The sequence below is a fragment of the Myotis yumanensis genome, unplaced genomic scaffold (genome assembly GCF_028538775.1).
Source record: "Myotis yumanensis isolate MYYU_CA2020_CCGP unplaced genomic scaffold, mMyoYum1.0.hap1 SCAF_16, whole genome shotgun sequence".
NCBI lineage: Eukaryota > Metazoa > Chordata > Mammalia > Chiroptera > Vespertilionidae > Myotis > Myotis yumanensis.
This window is the reverse complement of record NW_027223767.1, coordinates 45679407-45702477: the sequence shown is the minus strand read 5'-3', so window position 1 is coordinate 45702477 and position 23071 is coordinate 45679407. Positions and strand designations below refer to the sequence as shown.

At 41.0% G+C, this 23071-nt stretch overlaps 2 protein-coding genes across 2 annotated transcripts; both read left to right on the top strand.

Moving 5' to 3' along the window:
* Positions 1–10450: 10450 nt before the first annotated feature.
* LOC138994315 (keratin-associated protein 3-3) lies at positions 10451–10747 on the top strand. The gene has a single exon (XM_070394150.1). It carries the CDS (start codon positions 10451–10453, stop codon positions 10745–10747), a length of 297 nt encoding a protein of 98 aa, XP_070250251.1.
* A 3699-nt stretch (positions 10748–14446) lies between these two features.
* Positions 14447–19402, top strand: KRT40 (keratin 40). The gene is made up of 7 exons (XM_070393154.1): positions 14447–14893; positions 15778–15860; positions 16115–16271; positions 17090–17251; positions 17330–17455; positions 18555–18775; positions 19303–19402. The coding sequence occupies exons 1-7, from the start codon at positions 14447–14449 to the stop codon at positions 19400–19402; spliced, it is 1296 nt and encodes a 431-aa protein (XP_070249255.1).
* The last annotated feature ends 3669 nt before the right edge of the window (positions 19403–23071 follow it).

Below are 23071 nucleotides of genomic sequence, written 5' to 3'. Positions count from 1 at the left end.
CTTGATAGAAATAATTATTTACCCTATTAATAGAAAACCAATCATTTCATTTTTCTTTTCTTTATTTTTTTTATTTTTTATTTTTTTAAATATATTTTGTTGATTTTTTACAGAGAGGAAGGGAGAGAGATAGATAGTTAGAAACATCGATGGGAGAGAAACATCGATCAGCTGCCTCTTGCACATCTCCCACTGGGGATGTGCCTGCAACCCAGGTACATGCCCTTGACCGGAATCGAACCTGGGACCTTTCAGTCCTCAGGCCGATGCTCTATCCACTGAGCCAAACCGGTTTCGGCTCATTTTTCTTTCAAACTATTCCTGACACCTTTCCTTCCACCTTCACTGACTCTAGCCTAACCTAGACCCTGACCACCACTCCCCGGATGACAACCACAGTCTCCTAGCTGTCCTTGAGTCCAGTATTCTCTGCCCCTTTCTCCTCTCAAACAATATTCCTGTCAGACAGGGCTCCTGTCCCTGATATTGTTTAAACTGAATCACTCAAAACTCTAGGACGACTCAAGATGTCTGTTTTTACTGAATCAAAGCTAAGATCTTCAGTGTGGTTCTAAAGCCCTCGATAACCTGATACAGTCATTTTTACAAACCTTCCTGGCTCCTAACCTTGGGGAAACATGCAGCCTACATTCTAGTCAGAGCAACGCCCCCTATATAATGGTCAAGAGAGTGGTCTCCAAAACTAGGCTGTCATACCTATCACTTACTAGTTATGGGTCCTTGGTTATGGCATTTAACTTGTCTATGCTTCAGGTTCCTCAACTGTTAAATAGGATTAAAAATAGTATGTACCCTAAAAAATACCTGAGTATACCTCAAATCTGCCCAGGTGATGAAAAACAAGGAAAGACTGAAAAACTAATAAAATATATTAAGCTCTAACCTTGTCACAGACCAGAGAAGACTAATAGATATGATGACCAAGGTAATTGGTGCCTCAGATAGGGTCCTGGAACAGAAAGCGACATTCGTGAAAAAACTAGTGATATCTGAATAAAGTATGGCATTTAATGAATAGCAATATACCAATGTTGGCTTCTTAGTTTTTGACAAATACACAATGGTTTTGTAAGATACCATCATTGAGGGAAAGTGAATGAGGGGTGTACAGGGACGCTGTACTATCTAATTACACCAGGCACAGTCCATGGGACAGAATGTGCTAATTGTCAACCTCCAAGTCCAACTTGTGATACTCTGTGATGCCTAGGTGACGACTCTGTTTCTCCTTTGGCTGGTTTTCTACTAGGTTCCACCAATACGGGGTGCTAGAAAGAGACTGCAAGGCCTGAGGAAGAATGAAGGGTTTTGTTGCCCCAGCAACAGTTATTTATCTGACAGAAGCAATAGATTCCAGTCTCCAGCTTCTTCCTGCACTCCAAAAATAAAAATTTAAAAAAAAAAATGGCATCACTGCATCTCCTCAGAATCAGCAGCATCAGCAAGGGAGTGACAACAACAAGCAAGTCTGAATATAGCAACACAAATAAAACTGCAGGAGAGCTCATGCCATGGCTGATAAATAGCAAGCTCGTGAGTTACCTGTATGGGATAATACAAACAATAGAAAACATTCTGATGTTCTGATGGAAGATGGCCATGGTCCCTGACACAAGTGGATCTAAGAGATCCAACGAGGACGACTTTGTAGAACAAAACCTCCCTTTGCCACAAAAATCTACCGGATCCACTGTCCCCATGTCTCTTGCTGGGAGCCTTGTCTCCAAGGATGCTACAGGGTCCCCACTGACGGGTGCTGTCAATTTGGAGACAACCTTCCCAGCAGCTGCCCACCTGCTGGGACACCTGCCCTCCACCCTGCTGCATTCCTGACTCCTAGCGCCATTGTTTGGCAGTTCCACAGCCGCCACCCTCCTCCAAACCTGAGAGTGATCTCTGTCCCAACCTGCATCCAGCCCTGTGAGTGTGAAGCACCTTGTGCCGGTTAAAGATGTTTCAAAGGGCTTGCCCACATTGCCTCAAGGGACTGCGATAGTCATTAAGGGCTGCTCAGCAAATGGTGTTTAATTCGAAGCTCTGGAAGAAAATGTTCTGACTCTGTGCCTTCAGTTTTGCAGTGTTTGTTCTGTGTTTTTGAAAAATGATTTCAAATGAGAAGAGAAAAATGCTATCATGGCCTCCTTAGTACTTTAAAATAACTACCACTGCTCCCCAAGCCACATACTGTCTCAATGTTTAATGCTATAATGACCCCACAACTCTTGACACATGCATACATCATGAACTATGAATGTGTCCAGTGGAAGTACACTTTCTGATGACATCAACATAAATCTCATCCTGAAAGGAGGCCTCACAGGGATATGTAAATACCTGAAGAAAACTGTATGGATAATAAAATATACTAAGCTCTAACCTTAGAATCATTTTAAATTCTGAGTGGTAGTGCCTACTTTAAATTTTTATTTTTCCCCCTGCCTCTTTAAGTAATTTACATACATCCTTAAAAAGGCTGAGACACTGACGTAGAGGTCAACACTCACAGAAGGGGCCCCAAAGACTGAGCGGAGCCAGCTTTTTTCATTGTCTAATTTAGATGAAGTTTTGAATGTAAAACTGTTTTGACAGCGGTAAAGTACTTCACAAGTGAAACGAATCATTTTGCTGCTGTAAAATCTATAATTTAATCCAATTCAATAAACATTTATCAAATTTATCAAATGCCTATGTATCAGGCATTGTCCTAGGTACTTGACAGAGACAAAGAAGATTACGGCAAGATTCCCACTTTTGAGGAGTTTGCATTGGCGTGAGGAGGACAAGCATAAGTGAAAAACTATAATATAGAGCAGAATAAAACAAGGACTACATGAAAAGACGGGCAACACACTTTGTGAGAACACAGAAGAGAATGAAAACAACAAGAAGAACCACCTAAAGTTTCTTTATGAGATATTTGAGCTGATGCTTGAGGGGTAAGAGCTGAGAAGTAGAGAATTGAGGAAGGACATGTTTAAGAAACAATATGATCAGGATCACACAAGTGTAAAGTACCTAGAGGACTCCAACCTTCCTTTGTATTTGATGTACTTTATGATAAATATTGATATTTAAGCAAAAATCGAACCAACTTCAGCAACAAGCTCTTTTTCTCATAAAATGTACAGGCTTATTTACCAGTGCTATTTAGATTTTCCACTGATTTGGTTTAGCCAGCTTTCTTCCCACTTACACAGGCCATGCTGGTGTTCATGAATGTGCCCTCAGAAACAACCCACCAACTAATCTGTACTTTGTGTTTACTCAGCCATTTGCCACCCAACAAATCGTGTAATTTAGATTCCACTATCTGAATAGTTCTGTGCTGACCATGGGGAGTATATGAAGACGTTGGAATCAAAGACTGTCCCACATTGGGGATGATCCGGGTCCACTTCCTCATCTGCCATCCTGCAGGAAGGCAAACCGAGGCTAGCTGAGGCGAACAATGTTGTTGAGGGCATTCCTCAAAGGAATTTACAACCTAATTGAGCACCCAAGATACAAAAACAAACATGCGAAGTAGGAAGCAAGTCAGTGGAGAAATGACTTGAATGCCAACGTTCTAAATCACATTTGATCAGGTCCCTTTCCAGAACCCACTGTATCTTATGATTTCTCCTTTGTCTTATTTTATTTTATTTACTTATTTATTTATATAAAATATATTTTTATTGATTTCAGAGAGGAAGGGAGAGGGGGAGAGAGATAGAAACATCAATGATGAGAGAGAATCATTGATGGACTGCCTCCGCATGACCCCCACTTGGGATCGAGCCCACAACCCGGGCACGTGCCCTGACCAGGAATCAAACTGCGACCTCCTGATTCACAGGTCGACACTCACACTGAGCCACGCCAGCTGGGCTGTTTCATCTTACTTTAAAGTTAAGTATATTATTCATGTGAAAATGGTACATTTAATGAAAGACAGCAACTGGGTGGATCCTACCTTCCAGTAAATTTACACTTTGACCCACTATAAGACTGACATAACCATGAGAACAGAGACTGTTTAAAAAAAAATGAGCCAGTCAGAGAAAGACAAATACTATATGATCTTACATGTAGAATCTAATGAGAAAAATAAACTGATGAACAAAATGGAACTAGAGGCATGGATCCATGGAACAGACTGGCCGATATCAGAGGGGAGGAGATGGGAGGGGATGGATAAAAGGTGAAGAGATTAGCCAAAGATTAGCCATATAGGCACAGCCCGTGGACATAAACAACAGTGTGGTGAAGGCCAGGGGAGAGGGATGGGGTTGGGTGGAGGTGGGCAAAGAGGGGGAAGGTGGGGGACATCTGTAACAGTGTCAACAGCAAAAAAATAATAACAATAAAACGCACAGTAAAAAAAATTTAAAACCCATAAAGTAACATCACCTTTGGAAACTCACTATTTTAGATTTATTTAAAATAATAAAAAGAGGTTTTATTTTATTCCATTGTGGATGTCACCCTGCTTGCTCAACAGAACCTGAATTATGTCATCCAAAAATAAGCCAAATATGTCAGATCCCTGTACTCATCCCCTCTGAAACTATAGCTGAATTGTCACTTGGTCCGATTATCCATAATTTATGTAAGATTTGCCATGCCAGGACCCAGTGAAGGCAAAATGTAATCATCTTACGACAAAAATGACAAGTCTATGAGTAAAAAAGATGATTACTTTAATAAGGGTAAGAACTCTTAATGGACAAGTAAATTCCAAACTGATTAGAGAATCTTAGTGGAAAAGAGTGGCATAAACAAGATGAGGAAGCCTTCTGGTTGGGCCAACACCCATTGGGGAGAGTATATAAGAGCCCCAAAGCCAGTGGAGACATTTGCGTCTCAGAAACCTCATCTCTCTTTTCGGAAAAACCGAAAGCACACCGGTTTCCCACCGCCATGGCTTGCTGTACTCCCTGCTGCTGCAGCGTCCCCACCGGCCCCGCCACCACCATCTGCTCCTCGGACAAATGCTGCCGCTGCGGAGTCTGCCTGCCCAGCACCTGCCCACACACCACTTGGTTACTGGGGCCCACCTGCTGTGACAACTGCCCCCCACCCTGCCACATTCCTCAGCCCTGTGTGCCCACCTGCTTCCTGCTCAACTCCTGCCAGCCCACCCCGTGTCTGGAGACCATCAACCTCACCACCTGCACTCAGCCCTGCTGTGAGCCCTGCCTCCCAAGCTGCTGCTGATGGGGGCCGCTTCGCTCAGCGCCTGATGATGCAGAACCCAGAAGCTCTCCGTTCAATATTCACTTGCCTCGGTAGTTTACCAGATGCAGAGGCCGACCAGAGGGCACAAATATGGAAAACCTACCTTTCGATTTAATGGAAAGAAAAATTTAAAAATTGTTCTGGCTATTTGGCTGGATAATCATTGGGTTCATTTGGGCAGGTGAATATCATCTATTATCAAAGGACATTAAAATTTGTGAGACTTCAGACAATATTTTCTTGGTCATTTGCTTCCTGGAACCCATTTCTTGTCTTGGATATTTTCATAAAGGGAAAAAAAAATTCGTAATGGGTTTTCCAATAAACTTTGTTTCTCTGGCAATATGTGTTCTTTATTTGTGTTGTTGATATATTTTTTCATGTTTTTAAGAAGGTAAAAGATGATTATTTTGTTATTTTTTAAAAGAATCTATTAGCTAGGAAGGACTGAAATAAGCTTACTAACATGGCTTGCTAACTTTTAATTGGTAATCTTTTATGTTCACCTTCTCTCTCCTCTTACTCAGAAAAATACAATTTTGGGGGTGAGCCAACATTTATTCACCTATCCTTTGATAGGTAAATTACATGTATTAACTCATGTAATCTTTAAAATAGCACTAACAGATGAGAAGAATGTAGCTTTAAGAGTTATTCAACATTCTGAGAGCCATAAAGTTGGTTACTAAGAAAACCAGAATTCAGTTCCTTGCACGTGTGACTTTAAAGGCCAATTATTTCTACCACATCACAGAGCCTCCAACACTAAAAGAGCCAGAAGCTTAACGAAGAGTTATGACATTAACTTAAAATATGCACGAGAAATAAAAAGTGTAGGAATCTTAACAAAATCACCATATCCAATTGTAATAGAAAAAGATAGATTGGCTCATAGATTAAAAATGACAGCTACTCAATTCTAAGATCTTGGTCATTTAGTGGACCTACCAATTTTGACTTCATTTTTCCTTAGGAAGAACATCAAGTGGTCACTCTAGTAGCAGGGCACTAGGAATATACCTCTCTACCTCCCACCATCCTCAGTACAGAGGTCTACCCCAGTAATCAATACAATGCCAATACCAGTACTTTTCAGGTGATAAACTGAGAACTACAGCTAAAACCCTGATTAAACATGATTTAATTGACTACTTCATTTTACCAACCTGCTTAATTTTTCTCATACAGATGATCCTTTTCCCAGCCTTAAGAGATCATATGCATTATATAATATTACATATACAACATGTTATATATATGTAATATGGCATATTATATATAATATTACATGTATAATATGTGTAACATATATAAAAGCACAAGTCAAAATCTGAAAAAGCAATGAACTAAACCAAAACAGTGCATGTGAAAAAGAAAAAGGTAGGGCAAGGACGGGGGGGAAGCAAATGCCTTTAAATAAGCATGTTTTTAAATGTCCTGGTCAAGATGGCAGAGTAGGTAAATGGGGTACTCACATCCTCCCACAACTACATCAAAATTGTAACTGAACTACAGAACAACCACACCCGAAGTCTAGCTGAACAGAAGTCTTATAACTAAGGACATACAGAAGAAGCCACGTGGGGATAGGCAGGGGGGGCTGAACTTGGAAGTAGCTGGCCCCACACCCATGTGTGGCCATTTAAAACCAGGAGGAGTATCTCAGTTATAGAGGTCCCCCCTGGAGAGTGTGGAGTCCCAGCCCTACACCAGACTCCCCAGCACAGGCAAGGAGGAGGAGGAGAAGAGGGGGGGAGGGGGAAAGAGATGGAGAAGAGAAAGAAGAGGAGGGGGAGGAGGAAGAGGAAGAGGAGGAGGAGGAGGAGGAGGAGGAGGAGGAGGAGGAGGAGGAGGACGAGGAGGACGAGGAGGACGAGGAGGACGAGGAGGAGGACGAGGAGGACGAGGAGGCAATAAATACATATCTATCAACAATTCTTTAAATGCAAATTGATTAAATGCTCCAATCAAATGACATAGAGTGCCTGAATGGATAAGAACACAAGATCCACATATATGCTAGCAAGAAACTCACTTCAGACAGAAAGACACACAGACTGGAAGTAAAGGGATGGAAAAAAATATTTCATGAAAAGGGGGGGGGGGGAGCATGGGTAGCAATACTTATATCAGACAAAATAGACTTTAAAACAAAAGCTATAACAAGAGACAAAGAAGGACTCAGCAATTCCACTTCTGGGTATTTATCTGAATAAACCCAAAAACTAATTCAAAAAGACATATGCATCCATATGTGCATTACACCATTATTTACAATTGCCAAGATATGGAACCAACCTAAGTAGCCAAAAATAAATGCATAGATAAAGAAGTGACACATATTTACAACGGAATATTACGAGGCTACGAGAAAGAATAAAATCTTGCCATTTGTGACAACATGGGTGGACCTAGAGGGTATTGTGCTGAGTGAGATAAGTCAGACAGAGAAAGACAAATACCGTGATTTCATTCATATGCCAATCAAAAGAACAAAATAAATGAACAAAACAAAAACAAACTCAGAAAACAACTTGACAGTTGTCAGGGGGGAGGATTTGGGGTGACTGGGTGAAAAAGGTGAAGGAATTAAGAAGTACAAATTGGTAGTTACAAAATGGTCATGAGAATGTATAGTATACAGTCAGTAATATTGTAATAACTATGTATGGTGCCAGATGGGCACTAGATTTATTGATGATTTTGTAAGTTATATAAATGTCTCATTACTCGGTTGTACACCTGAAACTAATATTGTACATCAACTCTAATTGAAAAAATTTAAAAATATTTTAAAAAGTGAAAAATAAATGTCCTCAGTGTGCCTGTCAGTCTCTCCAGAGAAGAATTTCTCAGAGGATCCCACAGCTTGTTAGTAGCACATCTTTAAATGAACAGAACCTAGAAGCCATGAGGTAGATGGGACACAACCCAGAACACAAGTCAACAAGGGATTTAGCCGAAACCGGTTTGGCTCAGTGGATGGAGCGTCGGCCTGTGGACTGGGGGGTCCCGGGTTCGATTCCGGTCAAGGGCATGTGCCTGGGTTGGGGGCACATCCCCCAGTGGGGGATGTGCAGGAGGCAGCTGATTGATGTTTCTGACTCTCTATCTCTCTTTCTCTCTGTAAAAAATCAATAAAATATATTTAAAAAAAAAAAAAAAAAAAAAAAAAAAAAAAAAAAAACAAGGGATTTAGTCCATTTACTCACTCCTGTGGCCAGTATTTCTTGAGTGCCTCCCCTGTGCTAGGAACCATATCCACGCTAGAAGTATAAAGATATAAGAAATGTGATTACCTAAGATACCCTCAAGTTCCTCTCAAATCTGAGGAAGTTATTATAAACATGATTTACGTGCTCTATATATGTTGAGTGAATATAATTATAACGCTGTGTGATTTCTGCTGTGACTGAGCTGTGAGCAGCAAGTATGCAAACATGCACACAGAGTAACTAAAAGCCCAGATTTGGTGATTCAGTAACAGGGTGAGGGACGGTTATGGAAAGCTCCAAGGTATCCAGGCTTAAGCATTACAAGATGACAAGGCAGAGGGGTGGGGAGCAGTTGTTCCAGACAGAACAGCAGCTTAGTAACTCATGGATGTATTGACCATGGGGAGAAGAGGATGAGGCGAGCAGGAGAGAAGAAATGCAAAGGCCCTGGGGTGATGGCTCCCTAGAGGAAGGGGTCTAGATGAAAACCTCAAAGCAATGAGAGATTTGAAGCAAGAGACTAACAATCATATTTTACTTCTGTTTCTTTTTTATTGTCAATCTTTAATTTTTGCCTTCACTGTCACAGACGCCCCTATTGCTTATAGAATGGCATACTTAAAACTGGGCACGTTCCAGGGTGTGTGTGTGTGTGTGTGTGTGTGTGTGTGTATAGATTTTTAGCACTTCGAAAATCTACCATCTAATCAGGAGTCATCATGGTTTTCCCACATTTGCTTAAAGGAAAAAAGATACCCTTTGTTTCTAAAAATAAAGTATGTTTAGTATCTCTGACACATACTGTACACTTCATTTTAAACCACATAAAAGTAGCTCAATCCTTACAGGTCCTATATTTAGTGTTTAATAAGTCAGTCACCAGACCACCTAAGGCAAATCACCTCACTTCTCTTTGACTCACTATCCTAATGTGGGAACAGAGGAAAGTAATTCTCAGGTCTCTTGACCACTGCAGAGAAAATAAATTTAAATAAACTATTGCAAGTCTTTTCAATAAAAGAGATGAATTTATTACTATAAACTTATTTTACAACTGTTTCTAATGTGTATCCTTAAGTCAATACTTTACACAGAACAGTAACAATTCCTTTATCCTTACAATTTTGGCTCAAAGTCACACTGTATTCTAAATAAGAGATTGATATCTTTCTACCATGAAATTCTAGTTGTGGAAGTCTGCAAGCCCCTTTGTAATGTTTTTCTTAAAAATTTCGAAATAATTTCCTTCTGCTTATTCTTTTTCTGCTCTTAGAATCTAGTCTTCTTTTGTTGTATCAAAATGTATAACAATAATAATTTGTAATAATATAGTATGTGTGTGATAGACCTTCTATCAGACTCTAAGTTCCATGAGAACAAGGATGGTGTCTATTTTTTTAATTGATTTCAGAGAGGAAGGACCTCGGAAGAGAGAGATAGAAACATCAATGATGAGAGAGAATCATTGATCGGCTGCCTTCTGCACACCCCACACTGTTGGAGATGGAGTTCACAACCTGAGAATATGCCCTGACTGGGGATCAAACCCTGATTTCCTGGTTCATAGGTCAATGAATACTTCATCAGATCAATTGATGCAGATAAAGGTGAGGAGAATAAAAACTGACCAGCACTAAACTACAGGGGTACAATGATGCAATATTCCCCAGCAGGGCTGTGTTGGACTTATAATAGCAGAAAGCTTTAGTGATACCTCATAAAGCTTCTGTTCCCATGACAAACAGCAAGAGTAATCAGCTCAGAATTAGCCAGGAACTCACATAAAGGTTAATTAGAATAGAAACTATTTACAAGCATCTAAATGTCAAAGGATAATGGACACGCTAACATAAACAAGAACCAGGAAAGAAGCCTTCTGCTTGGACAACACCCACTGGGGAGGGTATATAAGAACCCCAGAGCAAGGAGACCTTCGTGTCTCAGAAACCTCCTTTGTCTTGAAACCAAACCAATAAAAATCACAGAGTCCCACCGCCATGGCTTGCTGTACTCCCTGCTGCTGCAGCGTCCCCACCGGCCCCGCCACCACCATCTGCTCCTCGGACAAATGCTGCCGCTGCGGAGTCTGCCTGCCCAGCACCTGCCCACACACCACTTGGTTACTGGGGCCCACCTGCTGTGACAACTGCCCCCCACCCTGCCACATTCCTCAGCCCTGTGTGCCCACCTGCTTCCTGCTCAACTCCTGCCAGCCCACCCCGTGTCTGGAGACCATCAACCTCACCACCTGCACTCAGCCCTGCTGTGAGCCCTGCCTCCCAAGCTGCTGCTGATGGAGGGCCGCTTCCCTCAGCGCCTGGCGTGAAAGAGTCTACCCAGAAGCTTTATTGTTCACCCGTCTTAGTATCTGCAATTAATTGACTTTGCTTTCGAAGTTGGAACAAGGATGGCACGATTACTAACACACCACCACCACCCTGCAAAAAAAAAAAAAAAAGAAGAAACCAAGAGGTTTTCAATGCCATGTAGGGATATCAGTAATCAAGGACAATTGGAGCAGGTAGATGCCTAGGAATTTACCAAAGTTGTTCAATTCCTTCATAGCAAAGCATATCTTTCTTTGGGTGTTTGGGAATTCTGTTTTCAGTCTTGGATGGCATCTTCCTAGAAACTGAGCAGCTTCTTCATGATCGTTCTAATAAATTTTACGTCTCTGGCATAGCACAAATGTTTACAATTGCTTTGTTTTCTGTTAACTCATCAAATGTATTTATTAACTAAAAAAGTGGGCATTTTAACCAGTTAACTGCCATGATATTTTGAATGTAATTAAAAAAGGTCTGCTGCTTGCGTCTATAGACGCTTATGGCATACAAATGGTTAAGAAAAACTGAGAACGTCTACAAGGCTGAAAATGGGGACAGTACAAATATTTCGTGCTTGTAAAAAAACTAAATGTTCTTGCATAAGAGATGGTTTATTATACTGGCATACATGAAAGTAGAATTTCTTTGACTTGTCCATTCAAAAAATGGTTTAAGATAGGTTGGGAAATACTGAACATAATCTGAAGATCAAATCTGATCCTATATAATAAAAGGCTTATATGCAAATCAACCAAATGGAGGAACAACAAGTCGCTATGACATGCACTGACCACCAGGGGGCAGACGCTCAATGCAGGAGCTGCCCCCTGGTGGTCAGTGCACTCCCACAGGGGGAGCACCACTCAGCCAGAAGCCAGGCTCACGGCTGGTGAGTGCAGTGGCAGTGGCAGAAGCCTCTCATGTCTCCGAGGCAGCACTAAGGATGTCTGACTGACGGCTTAGGCCTGCTTCCCCGCGGGGAGCAGGCCTAAGCTGGCAGTTGGACATCCCCCGAGGGCTCCTGGACTGCAAGAGGGCGCAGGCTAGGCTGAGGGACCTCCCCCCACCCCCGCAAGTGCATCATTTTCGTGCATCGGGCCTCTAGTATAACATATTAACTCATCCAGGTGACCTGATCTATTTATGCAAAAAATTAATAATATAATGTCATTATTGAATTTCTATTTTTTAAATATTTATTGAATGTTCTGCATTTTATTGTCCCTCCTTAAAATGAGCTGACAGTCTGGCAGGTGAGGTATATACATACACAATACCCACTCATTCCTTCAGACAATTAACCATTATTTATTGAATGCCAGGCATTGCATTAAAATAAGAAAATACAAGTGATCTACCACTTTAGTAAAGTGCTGTGCTACTATAAAATTGAGAACAATTAAGAAATTAAGATTGTTGCCATGGTGATGAGGAGGAGAAAGACATAGTCAAAGACAAATTGACTAGAGTTAGGAGTCAAAAGGGTATGGAAGAAAAGAGGGCATCAAAGGAAAACTGGGCAGTGGAGTTATGTCACCAACTGAGCAAAGAGCTGGAGAGAAGGGAGCATAGAAAGAGGAGAAATTTTAAAAAATAATTGGTGTTCTGCTATAGACATGTCAGGTTTGAGGCACAAGTGGCATATCTAAATAGAGTTTAGGCAGCTGGAATTTTCACAATGGTGCAAGGAAAGGAAGAGGTATGAGAAAGGATGCAGAAGTCTGTGTAAAAGTTTTTAATCAAGTAGTTGCAGGGGCTGGGTTGCATGGACACAGGGTGAAATTCCATAAGGCTAGCAAAGAGTGCCTGCTGGGGGATAAAGAGTTCAGTGAAGATACAGAAGTCATTGAACACTAACTGAATGTACCAGCCCATTCAGAGTACCTCAGGCATTCATTCAATGTTCCAGAAAGATACACCAAAAGAGCAAGGATCACAACCTTGAGTAAAAGACACACAAAAGTATACCTGCCCTAGAAAAATCTAAAAAGCCAAACCTGAGAGAATCAAGAGGAACTTCTAGTGACTTAACTTCCTATCAGAATAAGACTCAAAACTTTGCAATATAATCAAGACTTCCTAAAAGATATTATCCAGAATGTACAGCATGTAATTAAAAATTGTCAGCCATGTGAAGAAGCCGGAAAATGTCTTCCACGATTCAGAGAAAAAAGCAGCCAATAAAAACAGGTCCCTAGATACAGAGATGTCAGAATTAGCAGACAAGAATTTTTAAACATGCCTGGCTGGCATGGCTTGGGGGTTGAGCTTTTACCTATGTACCAGGAGGAAACAACCAAAGTGTCCCTCAATAGACGACTGGGTAAAGAAAATGTGGTACAAACATACAGTGGAATACTCCTCAGCCATAAGAAAAGATGAAATCCTGCCATTTGTGACAACATGGGTGGATCTTGAGAATATCATGCTAAGTGAAATAAGTCAGCCAGAACATCAAGAACCATATGATTCCACTCAAATGTGTGATGTAAAACTGAAAGCAACAAATAAACAAACAAGAAAAACAAGCCACCAAAAACAACCAAGAAAACCAGACAACAATGTGATGGTTGGGAGAAGTAGTAAAAGGTAAAGGGGGTCAAATACATGGTGAAGGAAGATGATTTTTTGGGTGGTGGGCACACAATGAAATATACAGATAATGTATTATAGAATTATACACTTGAAATCCATATAACTTTATTAACCAATGTCACTCAATAATTTTTTAAATGAATGACACTTCCATATCTCAGAAGAAAAGCCTCCCGTAGCTTGATTGACCCTACTCTGAAGTGTAATCACTGACGATTTCCAAGAGTCTAAAAGATTGAAACCTAGAATTTATATTTCACTCTTATTAGGAATTCAGGAAAAAAAAATAGTATCCTTGATCTAAAACAGAGGCATAGGAAATGTGGAGAAGGCATGTTTCAGGACATTAAAAATCACAGCCCAGATCTTGATATACAACAAAAGATCTGCTGTTTTATTTATATTTTGGCCTGGAGGGCATAAATTATGCCCATCAATCATGTAAAGTGACTTTTCAATTTGCACACAGACAGATGTCATTTACACACAGAGACACACAATTTAAACCAGTACATGACTCCCTCTTCTACCATGTGAGCACAAGCAAGAGCACAAAGGTTTTGCAAATATTGATAATCACACAGAACATTTTTATGGTGGTGGCACAAACAATATAAATGGTATTTAATGTGTTGTCATCTTAGTTATAAAAGGAGACATGAACAGTTTTCCATGCACAGCATCAGAATCTGTGGAAATACGATTTTCCTTATTTGTGATCACCTGTATTGGCCAAATATTCTCTTTCTTTCCTTATTCTGCCAAAAGGACGATGCTTCCTATGAAGATTTTCTAAAACAAGTATTTTATCCGACTAGCACATCGAAATGGTGTCCTTATTTAGTAACCTGAAGTTATGCCTCTTTTATGAGGCATAAAACTCCTTCTCAGCAAATAAACAACACTAATGAATGTGCACATGAAAACTGGTACCAACAGTGATAAAGAAAACATCCCGTGCATTCTGTAAATACCCATTTGGGGGCTATATAAAAGTCCCAGGAGGGAAGGAGTCTTTTGGAGTCAGGCAACTTGAGTTTTGCTGCTTATCTTTGTACCTCGCTTCTTAAGATGACTTCCGACAGCTCCCCCACATCCTGCTCTTCTGAGCCCCATGCCGGGGTTTCAGATGGTGCAACTGCTTCAACCTGTTCCACGGAAACCACTGGTCTCCCCAACACCTGTGCTACATCCAGATGCCAGACTCCTGGCTTCCTGTCCACGTCTCGCTTGCCAACCACTTGCTTCGTGCCATGCTACCTCGCTGGGAGTTGTAACCTTCCCTGCGTGGTGGGGAACTGTGCTTGGTGCGAGGACGGGGTGTTCAACAGCAACGAGAGGGAGACCATGCAGTTCCTGAATGACAGACTCGCCAACTACCTGGAGAGGGTGCGTGGCCTGGAAGAGATGAATGCCGAGCTGGAATGCAGGATCCGAGAACAGTGTGGAGGGGACATCCCATTGGTGTGCCCTGATTATCAGTGTTACTTCGACACCATTGAAGATCTCCAACGAAAGGTCTGGTGTCTTCTTGTCCTAATGCTCCACTTTGCCAATCTGTGATCGGCTCTCTCTTTACATAGAAGAGGCTCTAGAAGGAAACCGGGGGAGGGACTTCCAGATGGCGCTGTGATGCAGAGGAAAGGACACTGGACTGAAAGTCGGGACACAGCTTACCCCAGGGCTGCCACTAATTACTGAGTGACCACAATAGACTCACGTTCCTCTAGACTTTATCATCTACAGAATGAGGAAAAATTGTGCTATATGTAAAATTACTTCTGTAGGTAACACTGTATACCCGTATTATTTTTTTTATATATTTTATTGATTTTTTACAGAGAGGAAGGGAGAGGAATAGAGAGTTAGCAACAGTGATGAGAGAGGAACATCAATCAGCTGCCTCCTGCACACCCCCCCACTGGGAATGTGCCTGCAACCAAGGTACATGCCCTTGACCGGAATCGAACCTGGGACCCTTGAGTTCGCAGGCCGATGCTCTATCCGCTAAGCCAAACCGGTCAGGGTGAAATGTCATATTTTAAATCATATTATTTCACCTAGTAATAATTTTCTAACTGATGAATTTTTATTATCATAGATGGGGATACAGTCATAATAGAAACGACTTATGGAGAAAAATGTAACTGAGTTCAGCTGCCAAGGAATATTGCAGATGTCTTGGGTCATTACAAAACTAAGCCTTTTTTTCTCTGTTTCGTGTGCAAATTGGCACTCCTCTTTTCTTCATGCAGTGACATGGTCAATGAGAAAAGCAGTCTAAAAGCTATGTTATACTTTCTTACAAAGACTTTTAAAAGGTAAACCATGGCATAGCTGTTAAATGTATAGATATTTATGTTTGTTTCAAAGAACCACTTATTACTTAACTTACCTTCCAGATTTTGTGCACGAAGGCAGAGAATTCTAGACTCACTATACAGCTTGACAACTGCAAACTGGCGGCCAATGACTTTAGGTCAAAGTAAGTTTAATTTAAATTTGAATATAATTTATGGTCTCTCTCTTTCACACACACACACACACATCACATATGTTTACATAATATTTTTTAAGCTAAGGATGTTCGCAAAGCTCAAATTTATCATTATTTGGGATGTAAAAGAAATTACAGCTCGTGGCTTCCTTGAGTCCACATGTCATTCATCAGTATGCCCTAGCACTCGGCACAGTGTCTAGTAAAGTAAGCATTGGCTGGTTCTTTGTTTCTTGTGAAAGGTACGAGTCGGAGCTGTCTCTTCGCCAGCTGGTAGAGACCGACATTGGCGGCCTACGAGGGATCCTGGACGAGCTGACCCTGTGCAAAGCTGATCTGGAGGCCCAGGTGGAGTCCCTGAAGGAGGATCTCCTTTCCCTTAAGAAACACCATGAAGAGGTGAGGCAAGTGGCAAAGTCACTGAACGAACGTAAGAATGACAAACTAAACTGACCAAGTCCATGTGTCTCTATAAGCTGAACTTGGGTAAATGTTGCTAAAGCTGGAACAGATTTACTCAAGGCACTGTTACTGTTTGGCCTGATCATTCCTGCGTGTCTCTGAATGTAGCTGTGAAATGACCCTTGGCCAGAGACAGATGAAGGAACCAAACTCTTCACCTGCCATTGCTTTTGTGGAGAAGGTAACTCCGCAAATGGCTGTCCTTAGAGGCTTTCTACCTCGCCTAACTCTAATCCATAAGGTATGAAAACCAGGCTGATAAACACAGCGTGTGAAGGCCATTTCAAAAAGGGGATAAAAACTCATGCAATATTTGAACCAATATTTTAAAAATATTCTGCATCTATCAACTTTTTAAAAATCATAAAATATAAAGTATATGATTGTCCTATATTGATGAAGCTAACAAGTGAAAAGCTAAAGGGTGTAACAAAGTGCATTTTCCCCTTGAACATCTGTTGATGATAATAGCAGCTAGCATTTATTGAGATCTTCCTATATACCGAGGACTTTTACAAGTGTTTTATATACATATTAACTCATATATCTCACAATAACTCTCTGGAACAGGTAAAATTTTATACCCATTTTGCTGATGAAGAAACTGCGTGATGGAGAGATTCAAATAGGCAATCTGAATCTAAACCCCACACTCTTACTCACTCCTCCCCAAAACGAAAACGGGATGCCATGGACGCCGAAGTGATTTTTTCCCCATCACGCTGTGACATTCTTTACTTCATTTCCGCTTTCAGGAGGTCAACTTGCTCCGTGGACAGCTTGGTGACCGACTCACTGTGGAGCTAGACAGTGCCCCCAACATCGACCTCAACGGGGTCCTGAATGAGATGCGCTGTCAGTATGAAACAGTGCTCGCCAACAACCGCAGAGACGTGGAAGAATGGTTCGCTGCTCAGGTCAGCACCTGGGGCGATAAAATGACAGGCTTCCAGACTTCTGCCTACTTGCGTTCTCTAATCCTGCCTGTGTTGCAGACGGAGGAGCTGAACCAGCAGCAGCTGTCCAGTGCAGAGCAGCTACAAGACTGCCAGATAGAGATCCTGGAACTGAAACGAACAGCCAACGCTCTGGAAATTGAGCTCCAAGCCCAGCAAAGCCTGGTGTGTAAGGGAAAGGCTGCTAGCTCTGTTCATGGACGAATCAGGCCCTAAGATACCACACCCTCTCCCATAACCCAGAGGAGAGACCCACACAGTTCATGAATCTCCAGTGTGCAAGGATTATATTTTCTTGCCTTTCCCAAGTAGCAGCTAGAAGCAGAAGTGAAAGGTCAACAGCTTGTACTGTCCCAGTAGGATGCCCCGACCTTCTCTCTTGGGCTTGAGCGTGATCTTGCAGCACCCTCCAGAGATAAGGAGAGAGGGGAAAGGGCGGGAGCAGAACGAGACAAAGGCACTCAAACGTTCCAGTGGGTTTTAACTCTCTTTTGATGAGGGCCAATTTTCCAAGCTCACAATCATAATCTAAAACGAAGAATGGAATTCATACTCTGCATTCAACCACTATCCTAAATTTTCCCAGGATCCACACCTCAACCAGACCCTTCACTACACCCTGCTCCATCCAAGCAACAAGAATAGCATGCGTTCAAGATTACATTAACCAGTTCCAGTCAAACACCACAGTGTGTCACATTAGGGCCTATAGAGAATATCTTGGTGAAGCCTCATGATAACTTTATGGTGGTAAATCCCTTTCCTAATCCCATGATACAGATGAGGAAAACTAAGACTCAGATAAATAAGAAGGGGTCATGCAATTTTCTAGGAAACAAGAGTAGAAGTTGAATCCTAGTTGTTCAATCTCAGAGCCTCTTCCCTTCACCACACTCTTCCTCCCCTCCCTGCCACAAGCCCATACTCAATGTTTCCTCCCAACTGCTGTTGATGCTCCTGAAGCTACACGAATATATTGCAGGTTGTGATGGTCCTAGTGGTGGCAGCAATAACTAACACAACACCCTTAAAATTCTTTCAGGTACTGTCCTGGGTGCTTTACACATATTAACCCATTTAGTCCTCACAACCATCCTATGATGGTACTTTGCACTGCCTACCTTTTATAGAATAAAACTGAAGCTCAGAGCAACTAAGTAATTTTCCCCCAGCCACATAGCTAGAAAAGGGAGAACAGGGACTAGAAAACAGGCAGTCTGGCCCCGGAGAATATGCAGCCCTTTTTACATCTTTCTCTCTGCAGACAGAATCTCTGGAATGCACTGTGGCAGAAACGGAGGCCCAGTACAGCACCCAGTTGGCCCAGATGCAGTGCCTGATCGACAACGTGGAGGAGCAGCTGGCCGAGATCCGCTGCGACCTGGAGCGGCAGAACCAGGAGTACCAGGTGCTGCTGGACACAAAGGCCCGGCTGGAGGGTGAGATCAGCACGTACCAGGGTCTCCTGGAGAGCGAGGACAGCAGGCAAGTTCCACACAATCATTCTCAAAATCACCCCAAGTCACGGAGAGCCTTATGTAGGAGAATCCCGTTTCCCCAAATCTGTCCAAGGTCAAACCTCCCTAATGTGTTAAAGGATCTTCTTACAAGAGAGATGAAAAGCAGCTGACGCTAATCACATGACTATAGAAATGTTCAAAAATATCCTAAAGTTACAAAGCAGAATAAATATCATTATATAACTCTTCATGCTGGGGGGGTGGGAGGGGATCTGTCTCCCTTTGCTCCTGTCTCCCATTAAAGGGAAATCAGGAACATGCATAAGATGGCATTTGCAAAGTGAAGAAAATATTTGTTCAACTGCCGCTGCTGCAGTGAAATGAAGTGGCAATACTGGGTCCAGGAATGACAGGCTTAGGTCAAACGTTATTCTGCAAAGAGTGTCCTTCAGAACATAACCTGCAGGGCAAATTCTGGCATGAGTTTTTTCTGAGTTGCCATTTTATCCAGATTTCCCTTGTGAGGCTTAGTTCCAAATGCATTTTCCACAGGCTTCCCTGTAACCCATGTTCCACGACAAGCGCGTCAAGCAACACTGGAGAGCCGTGCTCAGCGTATGTACTTTGCACAGTCGAAAACTGCTGTGCATAACCACTGAGCACCCAGCCCAGCAGATGGAGGGACGGAAGCCAGCAGGGTCCTCAAAAGGAGATGGGGCTTCAAGCAGGGGCATCCAAACTTGAAACTCAAGTCAAGAAGGCTTTCATATCCTAAAATTGTCCTCTAAGCATCCTCGGTACATTTCTGCTTTATTGTTTCCTCTCCTGCCTGCTTATTTGTGATATCCTAGGAGTTTGTAAAGCTTTCTTGCTAATGTCCAAATAAAATGCATTTCATTCCTTCAGCATGGTAACTATAGCTTTGTGGCTTATTACTGTTGGTATAATAACCATTTGATGCCAAGGTAATTGTCTAAACCCATGCCAATAGTTTGATATTCCATAAACCCAAGCTGAAAATATTTTTAACTCCTCAAATGCAAACAGATTAATTAATCCATGCAAAATGTCAATATCATGGAAGATAGCTATATGTAACTCTTGAAAAGTAAATTTATAAATAAAATATAATACATTTTATTTTTAATAATAAAAGTACTAGAGTCCTTTTTTTTCAATTTGACACATGAAGGGAGAGGGGGGGATCAGTCATAATTCCATAACTTTAACATTCATTGTAAGTATTTTGGGAACTTCCAAGTTTTTTTTTCTTATGTATGTTTTTCCATATAATAGTATCATCGTTATATACGCATCTACTTGTGTAACCTTTTTTTTTTCCAGTAAGTCATCTAAGCATTTTCAATCCTAATAAATATGTAAGATCATTTGTGGACTATTATTTTAGTGACTTCATAAAATACCATAAGGTACATTGGTCTGTTATTGGACATTAAGTATATGAATAATTATTCTTACACATATAAAAAGCAAAGGAAAGAGCCTCCCCTTCCACAAAGATGAAGTAGAGGAACATTTCCCCTTTCCTCTCCCTAAGTATGACTAAAACCTCTGGAAATTATAGAGGCAAATATAAGCAGACTCTGAAAGGTGGAAGAAGAGACCAAACCATCTAGGGTTCTTGATATCCAAGGAACAACATGGTGCTGAGTTTACTGGGCTTTTTTAGGGGGGGTGGGGGCAGGCGGAGAGGGGAGGAGTGAGGGCTTTCTTTTTGTCTCCTATATCCGGTATTGGGAACTGGAGAAATCAAGAACCTAGAAACACCAGCAGCTGCAGACAAAAAGAAAAAAAAAATGCTACAAGAAAAGGTGAGTAAAGGGAGGAAGGGAAGTAAGGTCTCTATACTTCACTTGAAGTGACAAAATGTCAGCACCAGTAGACTGATAAACTATGTGTATGTAATGTAATACTTTTTAAGAAACTACTTGAAAAGCTATCCAAAAAAAACACTTTAAAATGCTATAAATAAATAAAAGCGGAATTCTAAACATATTCAAGTAACCCACAGGAAGGCAGGAAGAAGAAAACAGAAATTTAAAAACAGAGGGAACAAACAAAAAACAAAATGCTGACGTAAGCCCTACCATATCAGTAATTACAGCAACCAGAAATCATCTAAATGTACCAATTAAAGGACAGAGATTGGCAGAGAGAATAAAAAACTAAATACTTTCCACAAAAAGTTCACTTCAAATATAGGTAGGTTAGAAGTAATGGGGTTGGGGGGGAAAATACATAATTGTTCGTAGCAGCTTTATTTGTAACAGCCCAAACTGAAAACAACCGAAATGTCCTCAAGATCTGAAGGCCACTATGGAGAGTGAAAAAAGGCAGTACTGCATGATTCTATTTACATGACATTCTTGAAATGACAACATTATAGAGCTGGAGGACAAGGAGGCAGAGCATGAAGGAGATCTTTGTGGTGATTAAATAGTTGTATATATTGATTGCAGTGGTGATTACATGAATCTACACATGTGAAAAAAAGTATATAGAACTAAACACACATATTGTATCAATTTCCTGGTTACAATTATACTATAGTTGAGTGAGATATAATCATTATCTTTGCAACTTCATGTGAATCTATAATTATTTCAAATTTTAAAAGTTTAAAAAGAATATTTTTCCATTGATTTTTTAGAGAGTGAAGGGAGGAAGGGAGGGAGAGAAAGACAGAGAGAAACATCGGTGTGAGAGTGATACATCAATTGGTTGCCTCCCATACTTGCCCCGACCAGGGCTGGGTATTGAACCTGCAACCCAGGTACATGCCTTTGACTGGGAATCAAACCCACGACCCTTTGGTTTGCAGGGCAAGGCTCTAATCACTTAGCAACACCAACTAGGTTTCTCAATGTAGTTTAAATTTACATTTCCTGCCTGGCCAATGTAGATTGAGCATGGTCCCATACACCAGGAGGTCGCAATTTGATTCCCAGTCAGGGCACATGCCTGGTTTGCACTTCCATCCCCAATAGGGGGCGTGCAGGAGGCAGCCAATGAATTTTCTCTCTCATTGATGTTTCATCACTGAAATCAACTTAACAAAATATTTAAATTTACATTTCTTTTTATTATGAGTAACAACGAGCATTATTTCTAAGGCACTTTGTAAATTTATTTTTTATTTAAAAATTTTGATGGCATTATTGTAGGTGTCCCTCTTCCCTCCCCCCTTGCCCATCTTTTATACTTTCTTTCTGGTCACTGTCTTTGGTGTAATTGCAAATATTCTTTTCCAGTTGGTGTCTATCTTCTAATTTTGTAGGTTGTATTTTTTACCCATGCATAAGTTATTTGATGTAGACAAATTGATGTTTTTCATAGTTTCTGAAATTTGAGACATTATTTGAAAGACCTTCTGACTGTACATATGTAAAGGATTCTCCTGCTTTCTTTTAGCCCATTTTGTAATTTCATTTTTCACAATTGAATCTTTGATCAATTTGTAATTTGTCTTACTATTAGGTATGATCCAACACCGCCTGCCCTGTACCCTTCCCCAGGGGATACAGAATTATCTCCAGACCACTGATAGTCTATCTTTTCCCCATTGGTTTTAAATGTCACATTTATCATATACTAAATCCCAGTCTGTTTGGGAGTCTATTTCTAAACTGCTTATTCTATACCAACAGTCTGTCTATTTGTGCATCAATATTATTTTAATTACTGAGATTTTAAAATATGTTTTACTATCCAAAAGGACTAGTTTCTCTGTGGCTTTTCTTTTTCAGAATTTTCCTACCTCTTCAAATTTGTTTACTTTTTCTCATAAACTTCAGAATTATCTTGTCTAGTTAAAAAAAAGTCACATTTTGAGAGGACTGCAATAAATTCATTGGGATCTAAATTAAATTAATGTAGAAATACTTGGCGTTTTTATAATGATGAATATAGAATTTCAGGTAAAAAATATGCTATATCTTTATGTCTTTTTTCTTTATATCATTTGATATGCAGAACAATGGGTCCCCAAAGATGTTTATGCCGTAATCCCAGAACATTTGCACATGTTAGGCTATGTAGCTATGGGGAAGTAAGGTTGCTAATCAGCTGACCTTAAAATAGGAAGATTATCCTAGATGATATGAGTAGGCTCAATATAATCAGAAGGGCCCTTAAATGTGGAAGACAAAAGCAGAAGGGTCATGTGAGAAAGACTCGACTGGCCACTGCAGACTTTGAAGATGGGAGGGGGCCATAAGCCAAGGAATGTGGGCGGCCTCTAGAAACTCGAAAAGGCAAAGAAACTATCCTTTCCTAGAGCCTCTATAAAGAACTGGGAGCT

Excerpts from the sequence above, each read along its gene's own strand:
- KRT40 (XM_070393154.1), top strand. The coding sequence starts at position 14,447 with ATGACTTCCGACAGCTCCCCCACATCCTGCTCTTCTGAGCCCCATGCC. Across the intron at positions 14,894-15,777 it reads TTGAAGATCTCCAACGAAAG|ATTTTGTGCACGAAGGCAGA; the intron begins GTCTGGTGTCTT and ends CTTACCTTCCAG. Across the intron at positions 16,272-17,089 it reads TTAAGAAACACCATGAAGAG|GAGGTCAACTTGCTCCGTGG; the intron begins GTGAGGCAAGTG and ends TTCCGCTTTCAG.
- LOC138994315 (XM_070394150.1), top strand. The coding sequence starts at position 10,451 with ATGGCTTGCTGTACTCCCTGCTGCTGCAGCGTCCCCACCGGCCCCGCC.